General features: G+C 42.3%; 1 protein-coding gene across 3 annotated transcripts in view; it reads left to right on the forward strand.

Moving 5' to 3' along the window:
- The window catches only part of Elp3 (elongator acetyltransferase complex subunit 3), a 60,039-nt gene that overhangs the window by 30,189 nt on the left and 5,130 nt on the right, over positions 1–24,720 (forward strand). For all 3 annotated transcript variants that reach the window (XM_090353661.1, XM_090353662.1, XM_090353663.1), the window contains 4 exons: positions 6,411–6,501; positions 8,967–9,032; positions 10,545–10,772; positions 11,793–11,874. In XM_090353661.1, coding sequence (XP_090209787.1) covers positions 6,411–6,501; positions 8,967–9,032; positions 10,545–10,772; positions 11,793–11,874 — 467 coding nt within the window. The remainder of the gene's footprint in view (positions 1–6,410; positions 6,502–8,966; positions 9,033–10,544; positions 10,773–11,792; positions 11,875–24,720) is intronic.

Consider the following 24,720-nt stretch of genomic DNA (forward strand, 5'->3'; position numbering starts at 1 on the left):
AGATGCCCAGACTGAGGGATATTCTGAAAAGTAACTCTTCGTATTTCAAAGTGTCAGAATCAGGAAATTGTTCCATGTTGGAGAATACTAGAGAAACATAAATATAATATGGGGTTCTAACGTAGGTCCTTTTTTTTAACTTTTTTTTTTTTTGCCAGACCTGGGCTTGGGCTCAGGGCCTGAGCACTGTCCTTGGACTTTCTCAAGGCTAGAGCTCTACTGCTTGAGCCTCAGCACCACTTCCAGCTTTTTGCTATGTATGTGGTACCAAGGAATCGAACCCGGGTCTTCGTGCATGCTAGTCAAGCACTCTTCCACTAGGCCAAACTCCCAGCCCCTTTTTTTTTAACTTTTTAAAAAATTTTTTAAATTCTTTTTAATTTTATTGTCAGGGGATGTATAGAGGGATTACAGTTCGTCAGGTAGTTAGTACATTACTTCTTTTTTTATTAAAGAATTTATTAATATTGATTTTTACATCATATTTCAAATGACATAATTAACAAGTATTCAAGAAGGGAATCTCTATACAATCACTGGCACTTAGATTTTAGAACATAAAGTTAATCTGCGTAATAAAACATTATGTCTATGGAGTCATAAATTTTTATGTCTGTGTAATTGTGTTTATATTTCCAGTACCATAATATGGGTCCTTTTACTGTGAAAGATTTTGTTGGAACACTAGTGAAACTTGAAAGGGGTTGAAGATTAGACAATAGAACTCACTTTAGTTAATTTTCTGACTTTGAAGACAGTTCTGTGGTTGAATAGCAGTAGAAAACAAAGTACTCCATCAATGTTGGCCCAGGCCATTCACAGCTTACTTTCAGATGGTTCTGGGAAACAGCTATTTGTACATTTTCTGTGACTTTGAGATTACTTCAGAAAAGTTAAATGCCTACAGTTCAAAATATGGAGGCAACCAAAATCATAGAGAATGAAATAAGTCATTTTCATGACCGCTATAGAACAGTGAAGAAGACCCATATAACCGCATCTTCCCAGCAGAGCATGGCAGCAGCGGTCACAGAATGGACACCACTTTCAGCTCAGAAAATCACAGACTTACCAAAAACGCAAAGTGCAGGTGGCACAGGCAATCAGGCCAAAGACCCACACTCTCCTCCCTTAGCATGAACCCTGAAACACTGCGGACTTCATTATGACACTCACTGGCCCACGGCCGCTGCTGAGTTGACCGTGTGGAAGGACGAGGCGCAGGCCGCTGCAGACCTCCCTCAGGAGGGGCAGTGAGGCAGACGCCAGCCAGAGACTTTGGCATGATCTCTGTTGCTTCACAAGTCTGTGGGTGGATTAGAGCTGAATGGACTACGATGAGGGCGGAGGTAGTGGTGAAGCCTTAACAATGTAGTGCTCCTCACATCCGGGCATGAGGGCATGAGGGCAATTTGTTGCCTACAGAGAAGGGAGACTCAGTTCCCAGCACAGCAAATGCCTCTAAGCCCACTGCCATGCCCTTTTTTCCCCCAGTCCTGGGGCTTGAACTCAGTGCCTGGGCACTGTCCTTGGACACTTTTTTCTCAAAGCTAGCACTCTGCCACTTGAGCCACAGCGCCACTTCCAGCTTTTTTTTTTTTTTTAATATGTGGTACTGAGGAATCGAACCAGGGACCTTGTGCATACAAGGCAAGCACTCTTACCACAGGCCAAACTCCCAGCCCATTGACTCGACTTTTTAGATCACTACCAGATACCCAGTGTTTTCTATTTTGTTTTCATATTTTTTCATGGTCTTACTATAACCTTATTTGAGGTTGTAAGCTTCCATTAGAATGCACTTGGATTTTTAAAAATAGAATTTACTGTGGAGTAATGTATTATTTGCTGGTTTGTAATGGATATTGCTGAACTATTACGGTGTCTACCTGTATAAGAAGTCTGATTTTTATATAAGAAGTGTGATTCTTTTATCTTGCTACTTGCTTTTTTCCCATTTTTTATTTACATGTTTTGTTTTGTTTGTTTGTAGTGTGTGTGTGTGTGTGTGTGTGTGTGTGTGTGTATGTGTGTATTTGGTCCTCTATACCTGTGGGTTCTGAATGCAGGGACTAACTTCAGACCAAAACTACACCTGGACTGCATGTGTGGACTTCTTGAACCATACTCTGTAACCACTATTTGCACAGCACTGTTAGGTGGTGAGTCATCCGGAGATGACTTGATGTTAGCGGCATGCCTATTCCTCCTGCGTCACTGACATGAGGAACCGGAGCGTCTGGTACCTCAAAGAAGCAGTCCTGCGTGGACACTGGAGGTGTCATGCTAAAAAGTGTTTCCAGTTTAACCTAAAACTATAGCTTGCCATTCGTTTCACAAACTTGCAGAAATTCGCACTCAGCTCGTGCAGGGTTGAGGTCACTCGTGGGGGTTCATTTCATGGTCACTGCCCTGTGTCATGTGATTCTGCCACTTGGCACTGTTCAGTACTTGCCACATTTTGCTTTTTGGATCATTTGCTATTACATTTTTGTTTATATTTTTGTAGTAATGAGTTCAGTATGTAATACTAATATCCAGAATGTGTTTGCTTCTTCATTACTAGTCATACAATGCTATATTTACATGAATAAAATCATGTTTTCTCTGAAACTACCTCAAAGTTACTTTTTTTTTTTGCCAGTCCTGGGCTTGAGCTCAGGACCTGAGCACTGTCCTTGGACTTTCTCAAGGCTAGAGCTCTACCACTTGAGCCTGGGCACAATTTCTGGCTTTTTTCTATGTATGTGGTACCGAGGAATCAAACCCGGGTCTTTGTGCATGCTAGGCAAGCACTCTACCACTAAGCCAAACTCCTGGCCCTCAAAGTTATTTTCTATACCTTGTCCAGCCCCACTTTAAACTATTTTATACTTTCTTAGTCTCCTGCTGGCTGAGGCTGTGGCATCTTCCTGGGAATCTCTGTGAAGTTGCGGCCTGAGAGGAGATTCTGTATTCTAGTCCTGAGGGGTGCCTCAGTGGCTTCGCATAAAATCAGGCAGGCACAGGATGCAGCTACATTAGAATGCTGGTGCCCTCGGGCTGTTTGACAGCTGTCTGCCTCCACGTACTAACTATATCACAGTGAGGCATTAGACTAAGAATGTCAGTTTGCAACCAAAACCTGCCTCTGAAGCCTGAGAAACTTCAGACAAAAAGCTGTACACATCACCTTCAATGTTTGTGGTTGTTGTTTTTAGTGGTGGTGGTGGTGGTTTTTGTTGGTCATGGGGCTTGAACTTTGGGCCTGGGTGCTGTCCCTGAGCTCTTCAGCTCAAGGCTACCTTCAAAGGTTTTAACAAGCAAATTGCAAAAACCAGCTGGATGTAGTCAAAAAAGGAGTGGTCTCATTGTATGTCTGCATGCCAATAAAGTAAAATTAGTTTGAAATATATTAAGGATCTTTCATTTCATCATCTATCTAGATGGATGTGCCTAGTGTAACAGCCCATAATTTCACCTGTGGTTGAGCTCCTGGATTGCTCTATCCAGATCCATGCATGCAGTGCATTGCACCAGAAGGTGCTTAGCACATGTAGAGCTATCCCCCAGCAGGGGCCGAGAGTTTGGTCTAGTGGTAGAGTGCTTACCTAGCATGCATGAAGACACAGGTTCGATTCCTCGGTACCACATACATAGAAAAAAGCCGGAAGTGCTGCTGAAGCTCAAGTAGTAGAGCTCTAGCCTTGAGAAAGTCCAAGGACAGTGCTCAGGCCCTGAGCTCAAGCCCAGGACTGGCAAAAAAAAAAAAACAAAACAGAACTATTCCCCCTGCAGTTTTGGTGGGAAAGACTTTGGCACACTGCAACTGGCAATCACCACATTCTAGTTTCCTAGTATATCCAGTATATGCCAGGGATGTTACTGCAAAGACCATTGAAGCCATGTTTCATTTTTGTAGTGACAAACATAAGTTTAAGGGCACTTATGAGTTGTCAGCATCCCTGTAAGTCTCTATGTTAACAGGCTGACTCTGGTGAGCTTCAAGGGGATGCAGACTGCACATGGCCTTGTACTTGGCTTACTGGCTGCTCTGCTCTCAACATCTTGAGGTTACTCATATTTTTAATAGGAAGCTCCATGCCCTCATTCTGTACTGGATCCCACAGGTTGTATGGCAACCTGCTGGTAAGAGGTAAGTGTAAGTATTGATCAGTTAAACCTAGTGTTTCGTGGGTCTTTGCAACCTAACCCTGAGTATTCCCTAGGAATGCATATTATAGAACTACCACAAGGAAGAATTGGACATATTTGTCACACGGCTGCCACTGTTTTTTTGTTTTTGTTTTTTTCTTTTATTGTCGGGATAATGTATAGAGGGGTTACAGTTACATTTGTCAGGTAATAGGTACATTACTTCTCACACATTGATACCCCTTCTCATGTTTTTCACCCCATTTCTCTCCCCCCACCCCCTGCCACTGGTTTTAACACATTAATTTCATACCATGTGCAAACAGTGTTTGAAATTTTTACTTGAAGTTGTAAAATATAGCCCTGTCTTTCATATATTTGAATTATGTATAATATGCTTCAAGGTAAAAAGAGATGTTTAAAAGATTTTACCTTTGGGGCCGGGAGTTTGGCCTAGTGGTTAAAGTGCTTGCCTAGCATGCACGAAGACCCGGGTTCAATTCCTCCGTACCACATACATAGAAAAAAGCCGGAAGTGGTGCTGAGGCTGAAGCGGTAGAGCTCTATCCTTGAGAAAGTCCAAGGACAGTGCTCAGGCCCTGAGCTCAAGCCCAGGACTGGCAAAAAAAGATTTTACCTTTGGCTTATGTGATATGAAACAGTGAAATAATGTTTGATGTGTGTTTCTTGCTCAAGTTCTCACTTTCACCTTAATAGCCTTCCTCCATTTCTTCTGATTACTAACTTTGAAACATACTTGATTTTTTAAAAACTGTAGTTCTAACGTTAGAAATACATTTTAGTGAAAAGTATGTTAGCCATATATGCTGACTTTCTTAAACATGTTTTTATGTCACTCTCATTTTGAACCCCTGGTTTGCTTACCTTTAAACTTTTTGGGGGGGTGGGTGTTGGTCATAGGGCTTGGACTCTGGGCCTGGGCTCTGTCCCTGAGCTCTTCAGCTCAAAGCTCCTGCCCTACTCCTTGAGCCTCAGCACCACTTCTGGTTTTCTAGTGGTTAATTGGAGATAAGAGTCTCCCTGTTTTTTGTGCCCCAGCGGGTTTTGAACCTCAGTTCTCAGATCTCAGCCTCCTAAGTAGCTAGGATTACAGACTTGAGCCACCACATCCAGCTCCTGTAAACATTTCTATGGACATTTTCCTGGCTTGTTGGGATTAGCGTGTTATGCTCACTAATTGGTGTGATACTTTGTGTAAGGAATATCTTATGGGCAAAGCAATAAGAGCAGAGAGCAGAAAAAGTCTTGTTGATTCCAGAAGGAGGAGAAAGGAAAAAAATAGCTGAATAATTCTCCACATTTTGCCTCTGTTAACTAAATATCAGATGAAACAAATTGTAACTTTATGTTTGACTAGGCAGCAAGACATACTTAACAGACTTCAGATTGTTTTTAAAACCTCCATATTTAGGTGCTGGTTTTTGTTGTTGTTGTTGTTTTGACCAGTCCTAGGGCTTGACCTCTGGGCTTGGGTGCTGTCCCTGAGCTTCTTTTTGCTCAAGGCGAGTGCTCTACTACTTGAGCCACAGTGCCACTTCCTGCTTTTTTGAGTGGTTTATTGGAGATAAGATTCTCACAAGACTTTCCTGCCTGGCCTGGCTTTGAACTTTGCTACTCGGATCTCAGCCTCCTGAGAAGCTGGGATTTCAGGCGTGAGCCACCAATGCTCAGCAGGTGTGGGGTTTTTATAGGCGTGTGCTGGGGGTTTTCTGCAGGAGGATGTTGATGCTACTAAGATAGAATACCTACATGGCCCTTTGTCATGTGTTGTTACTAGGAAATGACTTTCATTATGAAAGTTTGTGCTGTCTTCAGGCAGAATCTAGATTTCTTTTTAGAAATGGACAGGAAATGTTTGAGTCTTTGAGAATAGTGTTGGCTAAGCCATGTTTCTGAGCTTCCTGCTTACTTTATCCAGCTGTGGTCGGGAAAAGTGTTCATAAATCTGGAAACAGTGTATTAATTGAAGTTGATATTTCCCTTCAGCAAACTAATTGAAGTTTATAGAAAACCTAACATGGTTATTAGGCATTTGAGCACTGGTTTGTTCTTTGAAATCTTATAAAATGATATCCATCAGATGTCTCTCACAGAAACCCTTGAGTAAATGAAATTAAAAAGAGTAAAACTGTGTAAGATATTCAGCCTCTCTTGTGGCTTCAGAGGCTTTTTCCCCTCTTTTTTCATGTTTGTTTTCGTGTGAGCTCTGTGGAGGATGATTTCTGTTGTGTCACAGCTGATGTTTTTCTCTGTAGAGACATTCCGATGCCCTTGGTGAGCTCAGGGGTGGAGCATGGCAACCTGAGAGAGCTGGCCTTTGCAAGGATGAAAGACCTTGGAATACAGGTGAGAGCCTACAGAAACATGAAGGCAAAGTGTCAGGTTTGGGGCTGGGAGTCTGGCCGAAGGGTACAGTGCTTGAAGACCCGGGTTCAATTCCTCGGTAACAAATACACAGAAAGAAGCCAAAAGTGGTGCTGTGGCTCAAGTGGTAGAGTTCTAGCCTTGAAAAAGTCCAAAGACAGTGCTCAGGCCCTGAATTCAAGCCCTGGGACCAGCAAAATAATAATAATAATAATAATAATAATAATAAGTTGTAGAAACGAAACAAGTACATTTAGAGCAAGATTGTGTGTTCTGCTATCCCAGCTCCTCTAAGCCTCTCAGAATCCTGCTGCAGAGGGCCCTGCCTGGTCTGGTTACTGATTACCTCCTCATCTATCCATCTTCTTTAACTACCTCTTTTACCCTGTTAATCTATATTAAGTAGCCTGGGAATGAGTATGGCATGCAGTCACAGCTAATAGACATCCTGTTCACATTAGCAGTGTCTACTAGAAAGCAAGCTCATGCTATCTCTGCCTTCTAGAAACATGCCCCAAAATAGAACAAGAAGAAAGAAGTAGGTTATGCATGTTGCTACAGTATATCACAGCAAAATACTATATAGAACTACAATAGCTAAAAGACAGCATCTGCATTTATTATGTAATTAATTTACAGAAATTGTCAAACCTTTGTTTACTGTGCAGTTTGCACCTGCAAAATATTGTCCTGAGCTGGTTTCTGGGGTGTGCAAAAAGGTTTGCTTTTTTTGAAGAAATGGATAATGAACCCTTAAAAAAAGGAATTGTATTAATATAAAGCAATTCTTCATAAATCTATTTTAGCTTGCATGACTATCAAATATCTAGAATGATTTTTTTTCTCACTGGTAGAAATGGTAGAATCCTGAAAATAATGTTTACGATTTACTCGACAGGAAAAATTATACCACAGGACATAGAACTGAATAGTGTAAGGATTGTTTATAAATATCAGGCCAAGAGCACGTGTGACTGCATCCTAGGTGTCTGGCCACACAGACCAGCCATTGCACTGGCACTGTCTGGAGGCAGCTTTGTGCCTTAGGGGATCGGCAAAGGGCCATTTGTAATTGTGGTTCAATTTGTTTAATAGATGGCTTTAGCCTCCTTCCTTATTTTCTTCCTCCAATCTTTTCTTTTACAATGCTTTTCTGTGCAAAAACAGCCATCTTTAACATGCATCTTTGACATGTCTAAAATGATACCAATATGGTAACACTTAACTGCCGTAAGAGTGGAAAATTTTTTATTCATATATTTTTATTGTAATTAATGGAAGGGTTACATTATATTCACCAGATAGAAGGTGTATTACTTCATATGCATTGATACCCTTTCTCATGTCTTGGTCCCCATTTCCCTCCCCCCGCCCCCTGCCCCTCATCTTGTTTTCCTCCCTTCCCTATCCGACTTCAAATATACAAATACACATATTTTCAATATGTCAGATAACAAGGTGAAATACTGTAACAATATGAGATAACCAAGGGACAGCAAAAGAGATGAGAGACAACATAGTACATTAAGGAAACAATCACTCATTATATGGCTTTTGTTTCTATATCCTGGAGGTCTTCATTTAGCGTCATTCTATATGGCCTTATGTATCTAAGAGTGAAAATTTAAAAGATGTAGGACTTTGCTTTTGCTCTTCTGTATACATGGTTTTGGATTATATTTCCAGATAGTTACAGCCTCCAAGCAAAACTATTTTCTAGCTTATTGATTCATGATTTGTATCCTCCCCTCCAGATCATATTATATGTTGGTCTCTTGAATTCTAAATTTATTTAAAAGGAAAAACTGTGTCATAATTTTGCATTCTGTTTTCTTCCACTCTCACATTTATTAAAGATAGACTCCTTTAAAATTTCAGTTTTGGGGGGCTGTGGGGAGGAGGAACTGGGAGTTTGGCGTAGTAAACGGCTTACCTAGCATGCATGAAGACCCAGGTTCGATTCCTTGGTACCACATACATAGAAAAAGCTGGAAGTTGGGACCGGGAGTTTGGCCTAGTGGTAGAGTGCTTGCCTAGCATGCACGAAGACCTGGGTTCGATTCCTCGGTATCACATACATAGCAAAAAGACGGAAGTAGTGCTGAGGCTCAAGTAGTAGAGTGCTAGCCTTGCGAAAGTCCAAGGGCAGTGCTCAGACCCTGAGCCCAAGCCCAGGACTGGCAAAAAAAAAAAAAAAAAAAAAAGAAAAGAAAAAGCTGGAAGTGGTGCTGCTGTGGCTCAAGTGGTAGAACTCTAGACTTGAGAAAGCCCAAGGACAGCGCTCAGGCCCTGAGTTCAAACACAAGGACTAGCAAAAAAAAAGAAAAAAAAAATATATATATATATATTCAGTTTTTAATGTCAATGTGAAGTGTGCTCAAACTTAATTTTGAGCCCAGCATTTAATTTAAATAAAGGAAAGGTTTTGTTTTGGGTTTTTTTGACAGTGTCGAGATGTAAGAACCCGAGAAGTTGGAATCCAAGAAATTCATCACAAAGTACGGCCATACCAGGTCTGTTTCATTTAAACCTTTGCCAAGCCTATACTCCCACTTTACAGTTCAAACAAGTAACTCAACAGAGCAGAGAGAGTAGTTGGGGAATAGCTACGGACATCAAGTCAGGTAACCAAATACATAGGTAACAGAATGGTAAGAGAACCAAGTTAGGAAAAGCAAGTCTGCACACTGTTCACTCTGAGCAGAGCTCTTACAGTGTTGGAAATGTTCTGAAATCTCAGCTGTTCAAGTCCATGCTGACCACCCTGCACTTGGAATATGCTGTAGAAATGGGGATCCATTCACACGTGAATAAGCACATGTGACCAGTGACTTCTTTTTGGTGGAGTTTCTCTCTAATTTCTTCGTGTAACTTGTAGATTTTTGCCCAATGGTGATAACCAACCAATAGATGTATTCACAGGGGTTCCACAGAAATGAAGTGTGATGCCCTAAGACATTCACTATATGAAAAGTGAAATAACTTCACTTTTTACATCTATAAAGCCTCTAACCAGATGCCAAATTAAGTGTGGGGTGTGTCATAAAATTGCATTTGAAGCTAACTACTCAGAAGGCAGAGACCTGAGAATCACACCTTAAATATTTAAGGTTTATATACATATTACAAACCAAAGGCTGAAAGTAGTTGCATGGCTCAAGGGTAAAGCGTCAGCCATGAGCAAAAAGGCACGAAGCCTTGAATTCAAGTTCTCATACCAGCACACACACAGAAAGAATCTCATTTGAGGAAGCCTGGACTGGATGTTCTTAGTGTGAATTGTGTATGCCCTTGACATTTTACACATCTGAGACATTTAAAAGGAAAAAGTAGACCAAACAGTTTATTGTTTTACAGAATTCTCACACAGTCCAGTTACTGGACAAACATGATGTTGAACAGTATACATTTTGGTCTGAATGGTTTAGTATACTTTGGGTATCCTCTAACCATTTAGGGATTATGTGTTATGTCCACATCTATATGTCATTGTGTATGGCCATTTGCAGAGTGATTTGAAGAGTCAAATATCTAGGTTGCTACCACACAAAAAAATGACCCTCTGTGGTTGGATCTTCAAGAGTAGGAATGAGGGGCCAGCGTCACTTTCTCCTGCCCACACACAGGATTTAGTGGAGGAATCAGACTAGAAAATGAAACCATTCAACCTAGGGACCAAAAGCAGTGCTCCTAAGATAGCTATGCATGTGACATAGTCTGTAAATCTGAACGGGAGATCAAAGATTAAATACATTCACTGAGTTGGATAGCTGTAAGAATCTCAAGGTTAATTAAGTTCAAATATTTGTAAAATTGTCCTCTATTTATAATAGTCCACGAACAAGACATGACCCTTTATTTAATCTCAGTGCTTTTTGAGAGGAGACAAGTAAAAAGAAACATAATTAGTGATGATTCATTCTGGGTTCCTAACTGTGACTCTTAGCTCAGATAAATACATACAATTATAAAAGTGAACTTGCTTTAGTTTTGAAAAGTATTTTTTGTGGCTTTTTATTCCGAAGGTTGAACTGGTAAGGAGAGACTACGTTGCAAATGGTGGCTGGGAAACATTCTTGTCCTATGAAGATCCTGATCAGGACATTCTGATTGGCCTCCTGCGATTACGCAAGTGTTCAGAGGAGACTTTCCGCTTCGAGTTGGGTGGCGGTGTTTCCATAGTCCGAGAGCTGCATGTGTATGGGAGTGTGGTTCCCGTGAGCAGCCGGGATCCTACAAAATTTCAGCATCAGGTAGCCTATATCCTACTCATATTTGCTTTATAATTAATGAAGAGAGGAAGAAGAAGCAGACAAGGGAGAAAAGCACTGAAACAGAAGAATCCTGTGTGTGTGTGTGCATGTGTTCTAGTACTGGATCTTGAGTTCAGGGCCTGGGCAGCCCTTTAGTTTTTTGCCCTCAGGGCTGACACTCTCTCTTGAGCCACAGCTCCACTTTCGGCTTTTTAGTGGTTTACTGGAGATAAGTCTCACGGACTTTCCTGCCCAGGCTTAGATAGATCTCGGTGTCCTGAGTAGCTAGGATTTCTGTCATGAGCCACAGGCACCCAGCTAAAGGAAGCCATATTTTAATTGTGTAGAGGTGTTCACTCCCTGTTGCTCCCTTTGGGGAATGATGAGGGCAGCAAGTAACAGATTCAGCCATGTCAAATATCATAGAACACATGAAATTAATGCTGCCATTAAATTGGTACTGCCAATTCTGTGTATGTCCACTTACTATGGAGTCAAATGATGGCATGATAGCACTTATAAAATATTAAAGCACTTCTGAAGTGTAAGTAGTTATACGACTGAGATTCCTATTCTAATCCCAAACAACCTAAAATTAGAAACATCCTTTTTTAAATTCAGGAAAATGTGTTAAAAGCACTCATGGCACATCTCAGCTAGGCCCCCAATGTGATGATCTCGAAAACAGAATGGCTGTAATAAATGCAGGACTATGGCCCCAGCCTTCCATCCCTTGAGACTCCCTCAAACTGGCCTCTAGGGTGACAGCTAGCATGAGTTACCCCTGCCTGTGCCCACATTGCACTAACCGCAGGATACCTTTTGAGGGCTCTTGTTGGAAAGTTAAACCTCATTTACTAGTATAATTGAATGGTTTCTTTTTCCTTTCTCATAAGTCAATTTGTGTCATTCTTTTTAACAGATTTTAGCAGCCATTAAATTATAGCCTTCTTGTTTTATGGGCCTTGCTTAATGGACTTCCTTCCCTTCTAACTCCAACCCCTTCGTTGTTCCTTTTAGGGTTTTGGCATGCTACTCATGGAGGAGGCAGAAAGAATTGCTCGAGAAGAACACGGGTCTGGGAAAATAGCTGTTATATCAGGTAACTGGGGAGGCCAAGTTCATGATTCACTCACATTTTGCACTTGATACCACAATGAAGTTATCCACCTTGAGAAATTTCATGCCCCATTTGGGATCAAAGTGTTCAAAATTGGGGCATGCTGACTAGGGAGGGACTTGTGCTCAGACACTCAAGAGCTTCCTGAAAGCAGCTGGGTAGAGGAGAGCTTTCAGAAGCACCCATCTCTGCAGGCACAGGCCCTGTTCTCTCTACCTCTTCTTTACTGCCTGTGAGGCATCAAGGTCAGTTGCCTCCTGTGCTTTGTGCCTGATTAGCCCTGTCCAGGGAAATAACATTTGATCTTAGTAACAAGGAATATGTACATAAGATAAATTGTCACCATCATCAGGATATTAAGATGATTCATGCCAACCTCAGTCACCAATGCAAGATGTTAAAGAGTGGCTTCCAGCTCCTTAGCACTGCTCCCATGGCCCCCGCTCCTGAGGGAGAGTTTCCCTCTGGACACAATCTTCTTTAGGTCCTGACTGGGCCTAAAAATTAAACTGGCAAGGACAAACTAGCGGAGGGACAGTGCAATAGAAATTTGTTTATGTTTATGTTTCCTTCATAAGGAAAGGCAGATTAAACCTGTGTGTTGTTTAAACTAGATTTGAGAAGGAATAGAAAAAGATGATAGGGCAGAAGACTCGAAGCTGAAGGACTTAGCAAGACCTGTAGTTCAAATTCCTCTTGGAGTGTTGTGTCAGAGTAGTCAGAGTAAGCATGTTCCTTTCCACTGTGGGGTGCCTCCAGGGACAAGGGGAGAAGAAGGGAGGGCCCTTCCTGCACTCATTTCTCCAGCTTCTGCCAAGCACCTGCTGCGGGTGATGCATCCTGAACTGGTCTAGGGGCTTCTCCTTCCTTACCTAGGACAATATATCCCGGGGAGTGGGCATGAATAGGGAATTCTGGTGTGAGTGGAACAGAAAGTGGGAGCATCCTTTTGCACCTACACTTTTTGTTGTTGATTTATCTTGTTACTCTTGTTTAAGATAGTTTTCTATGTAGCCCAGACTGGCCTTTAGCTTCTGATCTCCTACCTCAATCGCCCAAATTTGGGGGGTTACAGGTATGTGCCACCAGACCTGGCACTTGTTCCTATTCTTTAATGTATCTCTATTTTACAAAAAAAAAATGCTAGTTCTCAGTGCAAAGGATCAAAATTTAGGTTGTTTCTCCCCCAACATTTGTTTTCCCATTAAATTACCATATTCTAAAAGCTTACCATACCTCCTGAGATGGTAGTCTTCTCTAAAAATGCTGATTGTAGTGAAGTTTTTTAAAAAAAAAGTCAAATCAATTGCCAGTCATTAAATCAATATCTATGCCCAGGCTTAATGACTATAATTATGGAAATTAATCACACAGGCTCACTTAATCATTTCATCGGCTGTGGTTTTTGAGATTGCTCTAATAGAACATTTCTTAACATATCTAGCTTTGTGTATTTTTCTTTTTTTGTAGTAGTAGTTCTGGGGCTTGAACTCAGACCCTGGGCACTGTCACCGAGCTACCGAGCTTCTTTGTGCTCAGAGTTAACACTACCCCTTGAGACACAGCTTCATTTCCAGCCTTTTCTGCGTGGTTTACTGGTGATGAGTCTCCATAGGCTTTACGGTCTCGGCTGACTTTGAGCCGTGATCCTCAGATCTCGGCGTCTGAGTAGGATTTCAGGCAGAGTAGCAAGGTCTTAGTACTTTCTTAGTACTCTTCTCAGCCCTAAGGCAATGCTGTCTCCTCACCCTGAAAGCCCCGCACTCCCAAAGTCTTAACGTAAAGTCACATGATTTGGGGTGGCATCTCTGAGACATTAATCAGTTTTAAACTTAAGAGCATCCACCCGACATGATTTCATGCTCCTTGCTGCCACTTCTCTTTGCAGTGGCCCTGCCTGCCTGAGGTCATCCATTTGCTCCTGAGAGCCTCCATGTCTGCTTTTTCTGAGCAGGGTGTCTCTCAGTGGAAATCGGCATCTGCCCTCTTGCCAGCTTTTTGTCATAATCTAAATGATAGCTCAATTTTAGATCATCATTTGAAAAGTAACGAGAGGCTTGGTCAGAATGACAGAGGAAACTTTCTCCTTGTCAGCAGGTGTAGCAGGTCCACTGCTTGGTGTACAGGGGCCTTCTTTGGGCCAGTGGGTTCTATGGTCCTGGAGTGCATTCTTGGAACTAAAGTGAGTGGGCTTTGTCCCCTTTTTTGTGGAGACATGGCATGGTGAGCCTTGGTTCCTATCTCCTCTGGCTTCTCTGGCTTGGGAGCATTGCTGTCTATAGGAATGCAGGGCCTTGACTTTGACTCAAGCACTAGTCATCTTTAAATCAAGCCGCTAACAGCATGTGCTTGGTGGATGGTGCATTCATTCCTCCATGTTAGCAATATGTCACTGGTCACTTGTGTGTCTCTGAATCAGATACCTGAGCTATCGGTTACTCAGAACTTCAGGGGGACAATGATATAAAGTGTTCATTACTGTAAAACTTAAGTGTCTTTTTTTCCTTCCCTATGTGTTCACCTTGACTTTTGGCTATTCAGATTGAAGTATAGGAGGTGTATATGTGGGTACACGTCTTTTCATTGGGTTTCAGTTAAACAGTTGTTCTCTGTATGTTGATCATTAGAATGAAAATTTCCATGGTGGAACTGGTGTGTGAGACTGTACTTTTCAACAACACTGCACTAGATGTGGCATATGAAGAGAGACATGATCAGTGCCGAGTATGCAGGAAGCCAGGGTTCTTCCTGCATGCCAGTAGCTCCCCTTAAGTGTCAGGGTCCTTTGTCCCTGGTCCCTCTCGACTAGTAGGAGGGATGGGGAAAAACATGCCCGGACCGGGATGAGCCGCAAGAGGAAAGACCCACTGTCCTCCCGCACTCAGTCTTCCTTCCCCAGAGCACAGAGATGCCACGCAGCTTCATCAAGGCAGGAAAATCTCTCCAATAAAACCCCCTCCTGAGGAAGTCCCTCCAGCTAATATCCCCTCACTCTAGGTCCTAGCAGAGAGTGATCAACAATTACACATTTGTAACAAATGCTAATCAAGTCTTGTGCCCTGCCTCTTGCGCCTTGCCTTGTCTCAGCAGAAAGTTATTAGACATGGTGTTACTCGGCCCCCAACATGTCCCCTGTTTTTAAGCAAATCAGACCTGAGGGGATGCACCTATTTCCATGGGAGCAGATGCCTGTCGCATTATCATTCACTTCCTGCATTGACTTTGTAGGCAAGCAGTATAGACATATTACAATTATAGCGCATAAAAATAAATCCAAACCGATCAATGCTGCCCATCTTTGATCAAGTCCCAAAATAGTCTTAACCAATCACCCGAAGTTAGAACATTAACATGTGTCATTTGTACACATAACAGTTCCAGTCCTCACGTGCTGATTAACAGCTTATTCAAAGCATTCTCTAGGAACTGCAGTGGCAAGGGCAATACTCGCGGCAGTAACGGCAGCTACAGGTGTGGCAATGGCCACGACCCCGGCCAGGAAAATACCAAAGTTTCTTTTACTGATGAGTGGGAAAGCATTCTCCTCCACCTGTACAGGCACTGGTATATACTGGTATAAACTATCTCACCTTCCAAAAATGACTCTGGTCCCTTCATTTTAAGGGGCTTATGGGCAAAGATCCATTCTCTGTCACTTCAAGCTGATTCAGGGACGTTGTCTCTATATTTTACCAGGGACCCTAAGAAGCTGTAGCCTGTTTACAACTATTCTGCACCCGAGCACAGGCTTTCTAAATCACTACCACTTAACTCTCAAGTATTTTTCCAAGCGTCTCTGCGCTTTTCACCTGTTCTTAAACTGTTTACTCCCCTGTAAGTTGCCACATAATTTAGACTTAGATTTACCCACATAGCATGCTAACAAGTTAACCTTGAACATGTTCACTCACACCTATTCACACACACACATTCATACCCGCGCAAAATATCGGTCATTCTGGTCGGAACCCATTCGGTTCTATTCTAAAATTGCCTCGCCCTTATACCGCTCTGTCCAGAGACTCCCTCGAGGTTCCTCCCTACAGTGCCGAAGTGACCTGTGCTTCGGAGGTGATCTGGGAATGATTGCCTTGCCCCCCTGCGAGGTTCCTCAGTTTCCCCACCATGCCGAAGTGACCTGTGCTTCAGAGGCAGACTGGGAATGATCTGTTAAAATCTTTCGCTGTTAAAACACCTAGCTGCTTCTGCTGTCTTTGCCTCTTCTCTTTGACAGCTGCAGCTTCTTTGCCTTTTTTCTCCTGAGCTTTGGGAGGAGTTTTTGGTTTTTCTTTTCCTCAATTTTCTATCTTTTGCCTTTTTTATGGGTTTTTCTTTGTATTTACTTCTTTGACTTTTGTAGGTAGTTGCTTTTTTTTCTTTGTCCCTCTCTTTCTCCTTGTCTTCCTCTGTCTTTTTTTCCCTGTGAGCAACTTCAGCCTGCATTTTAAATCCTTTCAGGTTTCCCTGGCCTTTCAGGTTTCTCTGGTTTTTCAGTCTTTTCTCCATGTATCTCTCACTTGGCTCAACTCGCCATCGTGCCCCATTTTGTGCCCCACGTTGGGCGCCAGTATGTCGGGGTCCTTTGTCCCCAGTCCCTCCCAACTAGTAGGAGGGATGGGGAAAAACACGCCCCGACCAGGACAAGCCGCGAGAGGAGAGACCCACTGTCCTCCCACACTCAGCCTTCCTTCCCCAGAGCACGACCAGAGACGCCATGCAGCTTCATCAAGGCAGGAAAATCTCTCTCTCCAATCAAACCCCCTCCTGAGGCTGTCCCTCCAGCTAATATACCCTCTCTCTAGGTCCCAGCAGAGAGTGATAAACAATTACACATTTGTAATCAGGTCTTGCGCCCTGCCTCTTGCACCTTGCCTTGTCTCAGCAGAAAGTTATTAGACATGGCGTTACTCAGCCCCCAACACTTAAGATCTCTCTCCATAGGCCTTTATAAAGGTCTTCATTAAACAGAACTCAATGCCAGATACAGGTGGTTTGTGCTTATACTCCTAGCTACTCAGGAAACTGACTTCTGAGAATCTTGGGATAGAGCCAACCTCAAACAAAAAATTCTCTTCAATTAATCAGCAAAATGCCAAACCAGGAGACAGGTGCAGTAGCTCATGGCTATAATCCTAGCTACTCAGGAGGCTGAGATCTAATGGTTGTGGTTTAAAGCCAGCCCGGGCCTTAAAGACCATGAGACTTTTATCTCCAGTTAATCACTAGAAAATGGGAAGTGGCACGAAGTGGCATGGTGGCTCAAGAGGTAGGGCAGTAGCCTTGAGCCGAAAAGCTCAGGGACAACACCTAGGCACGTGGGTAGGGTGATAGCCTTGAGCTGAAGAGCTCACGGACTGCACCCAGGCCCAGAGTCTAAGCCCCATGGCCGAACAAAAAAACAAGCCAAACTAAAGGCATGGTTCAAGTGATGTGATAGGTCACCAGTTACAAGTAAAAATGCCAAGCAGGAACACAAGGTCCTGTGTTCAATCTCTATTATAAACAGTACACACACACACACACACACACACACACACACACACACACACACAGAGGCTTTTAGGTTATCTTTAGAGTTCTATCTAGAATTCTGTCCCTTGGAATGTTTACTTTTTCAAATTCTCAACATTTATGCTTTACTAACCATATTTTAAATAGATTGTTTTCGGATACCTTCAATGTCATTGGTAATGGACTGGGGTTGCCTCTGCCATGACCTATGGCTGTGTCCTGTCTTTGGTCCAGCAGGGTGCTCTGTGATCTTGCCTTTGGTGTGGAAATCCATACATGCCCCAGTGTGTGGGCTTTGCTGCAGATTTTTTTTTCTCAATTATATTCTGAATCATTATAACTTCCCTCATCTTGCCAGCAGATTTATTTTGATTCTGCCTATTAACTACATGGTAGATCTTGATTTGAGTCATGTCAGAAAGATTCTATATATTTTCATTTTCTTTATAGTTGAATTGGGTTTTTTTTTTAATCCGTGTTACTTATCAAGAGGTATATACTGTATTTTTTATAAACTCCTGCTATACAAGAAAAATGGGGAGTTCCCCATTCATCAAAGTCAGATGAAGTACTTTCTTAGAAAGAGAAGCTTTTAAATTTATTCATCCTCTTTTAAGTGTACAATTTGCCTTTGTAAACTGTTTTTAAAGTTGCCTATCAACTTTAAGTGTTTCATTTATTAACTGAAGCGAAAATGAAGTCGTTAGCCTCACCAAAATTACTGCCTGTGTCGTGAGGGCCAAGAGAAGAGGAGGGAGACTTTTGGCTGCCTTCCATGGCCATTCAGCTGTATGGGAGAGCAGTGCTCTGCCCCACTGACTCACCTGCCTTTGTAGACTCCATACAGATTCTCACCCAGGACTGATGGCTGCAGAGGAAGAAAATGAAAGGAAGTAATCCATGTTATAAAAACAACCAGCTTATGAAATAGTGTGTAGGCAGGAAATAACCATTAATTGTTACTGGATTTCAAAGCAATTAATTAGTCCCTTTCAAGTGTAAGTGTTTTAGTATCTTTTACCAGTACACATGTATTTAAGAGTAGCAAATTGTTTTTACTTAAAAATCATGATGTTTATTCAGATGATGGATCAGTATGCTTTCCTTAAAACAGATCAGGATGAAGCCATTTTTCTCTTCCCCATGTAGTGAGAAGGGGAAAGGAGTTATTATACTGTAGAAATATAGAAGCTGGCCACAACATTTGAAATGCCATCACTAATAATCACCATGGAAACAAGACCTCTGACGTCACAATGCCCATACCATCTTCAAAGGGCAGCTATAACTGACAGGAGCCACTATTTGAAAAGCCATTTAACACCCCTAACAGAATGAGGGTTTTTTCTTTTGGCAATTTTGGCTAGGTATCAGATTTAATCATGTTACTGTTTCAATTTGCCAGGCTAATTGCTATGCAGTACGACGCACAGCTATTCCCTCTGCTCCCCTCCTACCTTCGTCATAAGCAGTAGTCTATTTGTGTTCTTTCAAGTAGAAAATTAATATGGCCATTGGCCAAGAATTGTCCAAGGCTGATAGATTACACAGTGATGGTGAGAAATGAGAAAAATGTCTGAGTGGTTGATGACAGAAATCACTGAAGTCAGAAGCTGATAGCTATTTTGTTGAACTCTATTAAAAAGCCTAAGCAGAGAAATTTAAATACAGGGTGGTTAAACAAGTCGCTGTGGAAATGAGACCATTCTTAATCTTCCTCCTCAGAGCTGTGTGACCCTACAGGTCTTTTCACGTCCCTATAGTCAAAAATCAGTGTTTTGGTTCCTGGTGCAGTCCAGTATGGCCGCGTAGAACTGGAATTACTGGTGTATCCTAGAGCCACTAATGAGTAAGATCGTACGTGGGCAAGAATGAGGATTTGTTTTGTTTCCTTCAACCACAAATGGCTGAGATCTACCTTCTGGACCCCAGAAACTTCCCTGTATTTCAGGCTGCTACACATCTCCTTCAGTTTCAGGTGAAGGTTTTCTTCTCTGCACTATAATCTGGTTGAAAGAAGAGCACATTTACAGTTAGGTTTGTCTGATAATGGATTCATAATCCTTACCAAAGAGCCTAGAAAAGCTTTTCTTCATTATGGCATAGCTCTTCAGCTAATGGACGGACACAGGAAGTCTGCCAAATGCAAACCAGTTTGGGCCCCATGTGCGAGTTAATGTAGGACTTGTCAGAAAGGACAGGAAAAAAATGCTTTCTTTTTGTGCTCTCTCTCTTTCACCCCTTTATGTCACTTATCATTTTGCTAAATTACTCCTTAAGCATCCCTTAATTAAAGGCATATTTTCTGAGTTCTGTGTATTCATCTTCTATTTTGGTATTCTAACAGTGGTCAGACATGTTTAATTTTTGATACTTTTCATTATTATTATCTTTTTGTAGACAGTAGGCATGACATAAAGCATTGCTTTCCGACATGAACTCTTAATTTCAGCATTATTATTCAGGCAACCATGAATGGCATAGAATGCTATTTTGCTGGATAACAAATTAGTTCTATGTTTCCTAACTGTGATCTGGGCTGTGGCTCAGCTGTGGAGGCATTGTTGCATAGTTCCTCTCAGGCTTCTTTTGTCCCTGGCTTAGCATTTATTCATTTGTAAGTGAGTCAGATACAAGTTTGTAGCACTTTGTGTGTCAAGTACATTAAAGCCTCTCTCCCTTGACATCCCATGACTGTTCAGGAGGACATGTTTCCCAAATAGGCCACCAGTGGGCTTGGATCTTGAGGCATATTAATTTTAGTGGTGTCCTCCTCAAAAGCTAGTGATGCTGACTTGTGCTAATGTGTTGACACGTGAAGACCAACATCGGCAAGGACACTATTGCTGAGCCTAGGTCCACGGAGGCTAGCCTTGGTTCAGAAACATGCCCCGCAGGGTTCCGAGACTAGGCTTGCTCATGCAGACAACCAACCACCCGGGGGGCCCTTCAGACTTCTGCTGCTCCTGGTCCTCTTAGTGTACAGATTCGGGGAATGACGATTGTGTGCTTTTGCTTAGAAGGAATAGGATTGTGCTGTGTCTTCCGTGGGTACTTTTCCCCGGCCTTCTTAGGTCTCTTGTCTTGGAGACTCCGGTGATGCAGGCTGATATGCCCTGTGGTATCTCCAGGGTTTTGTCTGTGTTCTCCTTTTGATCTTCAGACCGGGTAGCTTCACTCTCACTATCTGCAGATTCACCAGTTGTTCCTTTTGTTTGCTATGTCTCCCATTAAGATGGCGTGGTCTTTTTCTTTTGCTATTCTGTCTCTGCTCCATCTCATTCCTCATTGTAATTTCTGCTGCCATATTGGCTTTCCTCTCTGTTTATACAGCACCTCCCCTTGTCCTGTGGTAGCACTTTCCCTTTGGTTTGCTTCAGCTCCCGAGCATATTAATAGAGCTGATTTAATGTCATTGACTGGTAATCTCAGGGCTTCCTCAGAAACAATTTCTATCAGTTTCATTTTTTTTTGTTTTTTTCTTGTGAATGAACCATCTTCATGTACTTTAAAATTTGGGGTTGAGAACTGTACATTTGAGTATAGACTGTTCTAATGTAGAAATCTAAATTTTCTACAATCATCCACTTAATCTAACGACTTTGACACTTTTTTTCCCCCAGAATCTGTATTGAAATGTGGTGAGTGAAATTTCTGCTCTTATCTCTCTGTTCAGCCTGTGACCTGAGGTTTCTTATTTTTATGTTTTTCCCAGTCTTCAAGTAGATTCTTCCAGGAAAGCCAGTGCAGGCAGAGGGGTTCTTAACAAAGGCAGGTATCTGTGCTGGCCTCTTCAGGATCTGTAGTAAACGCCCCGGCCTGTAATTTTTTCTGGAGGACAGGCTTGGCCCAGCCAGCCGTCCCTGTGGTTGTGACAGCGCTGAGGAATGGGCATGGCAAGCAGCTGTTTGAGCATGCTCCTCTCCAACCAGAACTCAGCACCCTCTCCTTGCATCAAGAACTCCCTAGAGTCTGTTTTATTAGAGTTCAGCATTTCAAAATAGGTCGTTCTGATGGATTCTTCATGTTTGAAGGTTGTTCACTGGAGGAACTGATTGCTAGAGCTTCCTTCTCTGCCTTTTTCTCTCTTAAAGTCAATACCTAAAGAAACTTGTCAGCAGAGGGATCCCTCTTCCTGCCAGGGTACAAGACAGCTCTGAGACACTCCAATGGTTTGGGGCATGAGCAGAATGGTAGCAGTGGTCTGTGCTGATGGGTACAGAGCTGCTCGGCGTTAGTCAGGTGGGGCCTCCTGTGTGAGACTCCCTCGGAAGAAGAAGCGTTCACTTAGCCAGCATAACCCATCTGTAAGTTACCATGGTGACGTCTATGCAGATTCTCCATACCTGCTTCATTTGCTACTTTTAGTCTTTGTTCTTGTTTACTTTATTATTGCTTTCGTGAAGCACTTCCACAATGTGTACAGGAACTTTAGGCTGCCAGGGAGCAGAGCCTTCTTAGGCACGCTCTGTGTTTCCAGAGTGATGGAGGGTCACGACTTGCACTATCCAGCTGCTTTGAAGAACTAAGATTACTTGTGGGTAACCTTCATCTGCTTTGTAAGGTTGTTTTTTTTAACAGAATAAGCGATACTTTATCTCAGATTTAGGGTCATTGAGTTAATTAGCGCATTTTGAATATTCAGAATATAAGCCTTTTCCCTACTTCCTATCAGTGTACATGGCTGAAGAGTGAAATATCGCCTCCTTCCCGGGCTCAATGAGATGCAGTAAGGTCTCACTTCAATACAGGAGGTGTATGAAACTAATGAATCTCATATTGATGCTACTAGGCACATAATACTCAATAGTTGATTAATTAAAATATAGTTTCTTTAATTTGTTTTTATTTTACTGGTTTTTTTTCATTAAATGATTGTGAATCAATCTTTTGTGTAATGAAAAGATTCAGTGATTCAAGTTTCAGAAGATAGATTTAATGCCTCTCTCTCTCTCTCTCTCTCTCTCTCTCTCTCTATCTCTATCTCTCTCTCTCTCTATCTCTCTCTCTCTCTCTCCCCTCCCTCCCTCGCTCCCTCCCTCTCTCCTTCTCTCCTTCCCTCCCTTTCCAAGTTTGGCTGTGCGAGTCTGATGTGGGCTCAAGTTGAGTTGAGTCCGGGAGCATATTACTGGCAACACAGTGTGTTCTGGGACCTCACAGCAGAAGTAGCAAAGGACAGATTGCACCCCTAGGTACTTAATTCATCTCTCTGTGTGAAGAATGTGTAAAGTCCTATGCCAAAGCTTTTCTTTCCTTGAGGATTTGCAGGAGATAAAACCTTTTTCTTTAGCAAGCTGCTCAGGCATACTCATGCACTCAGTAAATAGTTGATTACCTAAAATTTCTTTCTCCCACTAAATCACAGTTCTAAGTCCATCCTCTTCCTTTGTCCAGCTGAAATCACAACCCAAGTACTCGTTTTCTTTCTTTTTTTTTTTCCTTTTTGCCAGTCCTAGGGCTTGAACTCAGAGTGTTGGCACTGTCTTTGAATTTTCTCAAGGTTAGCACCCTACCACTTGAGCTGCAGCATCACTTTTTCTGTGTATGTGGTACCAAGGAATCAGACCCAAGGCTTCATGCATGATAGGTAAGCACTCTACCACTCACCCACACTCTTCAGCCCCTCATTTTATTTTTCTATTGGTGTAAAGAATTGCTTAATTTCCTCCATTTGAGCAAGCATTCACATAGTTGGAATTACTTAAAAACTGACCCTTTAAAAAAATTCTCTGTAAAGTAAGGAATTAACAGGAAAATCTAAACATTAAATAATTAGAGGTTTTAGTCCATCGGCTTAGACTGAGTGATTTACACTCAGTATCTACTTCTTACAGTTCTAGAGGTCAGAAAATCCAAGATGGAGGCATGGAAAAATTGGTACCTGGCGAAGTCCATTCCCCAGAATGATACTTTCTGTGTCTCTTCAACTGACATAAAGCCACAGAGACAAACAAGCTGCCTCCTGTTTTCTCATGAGGTTCCACTGGAAATCTTGTTTCAACCTGAATTTGGGGGCACTCTCCTCTTCCTCTTCCCTCTCAGAATTCTAACTTTTTTGGATTTCATTATATTTTCCCATTGAATTATTTATCCTTTATGTATATCAATTAGCATTGTTTTTAATCTTCAAATCGTGTGTGTGTTTAATCCTGTCTACTTCTCCTCACAATTACTGTAAGACAGTCACATGATGGTAGTCTATATACTTCTTTCATTCATTCTGGTTGATATATAGGATGTATTGCATAAGTGTCCCATATTTGGTGAAGATAGTCTAGGATGCCATGTTCTAGAAGCCCACATCCTCTCTCTCTTCCTCTCAGCCTGATATAAGTAAGTCCTAGGTCTTGATCATTTTTGGTTGGGCATTTGAAATCTTAGCCATGTGTTTTCACTGTCTCTGGCTGAAGGGTTGATCATGGTCATGTAGATATGTTGCTTTTCTGTGTCCTCTGGGAGCCAGTTTCACTCATTCTACCAATGTGTGGCCTCCCCCACACTCTGTGCTGTAATCCTTGTCGCTTGTAAAATGGTGACCACAGTTTATCCAGTTGGTCCTGAAGAGTTAGTTCCTTCCCTGTACTAAGAGTCCCTCTCCATTTACAATAAGCTCTGCCTGTTTGAAGTTTTACTGCCTGCCTTTGTTACCAGACCATTTTCTATGATTTATTCTCCCATTTATCACTAAGTCCTTTTGAAATAGAAGGTGGTCACTGTGTGACATATCAGATACAAAGTAATGGAGACAGCTGAGATCCTCTGTGGGGAAACAGAGCAGGGAAGCCAGGGTGCATGCCCCAAGTCACAGGCCTGGGCCAGGGCCGGGAGGCCGGGTCTGCACCAGAGTCTGCTTCTTGTAGTTGGCTGACGGCATGTCTCCTGGGATGAATCCAGTCTTGTTTGGATTTCAGTAGGTCCGTGGAGCAGAGCCTCCGCTCTAGCAAGCATTGCCAGCATATATGTAGATGCTCAGACACAGTTGTCTTCCCCTTCTCGCTTTGTACCTCAGTCACTCAGCTGTCATGCCATGTTCTTCTCTTTAGTGGAGTTAGTCAGAATCACAAGCTCAGTAGCATTTGGATTCATTTCCTGTTCTTGGTTTATTTTCTCTTTTAAAGGAAAAGTGTGTCTAATTTCAGTATTACAACGCTCTGCTCTGGTGTTGAGTTTACCCCCTTAGGAGTAAAAGCTGGAGGCGCAAAGAGCTGTGTTCCCGTGGGTTCCAGCCCACCTCCATGGGTTATTCCCTTTGCCTGCTCCCCACCCAACATTTGCTCCCTGAAGCAGACTCAGAGCAGAACTTCAGCAAACATCTGG

The sequence above is a fragment of the Megascapheus bottae genome, chromosome 20 (genome assembly GCF_031878675.1).
Source record: "Megascapheus bottae isolate mThoBot1 chromosome 20, mThoBot2.hap1, whole genome shotgun sequence".
Classification (NCBI taxonomy): domain Eukaryota; kingdom Metazoa; phylum Chordata; class Mammalia; order Rodentia; family Geomyidae; genus Megascapheus; species Megascapheus bottae.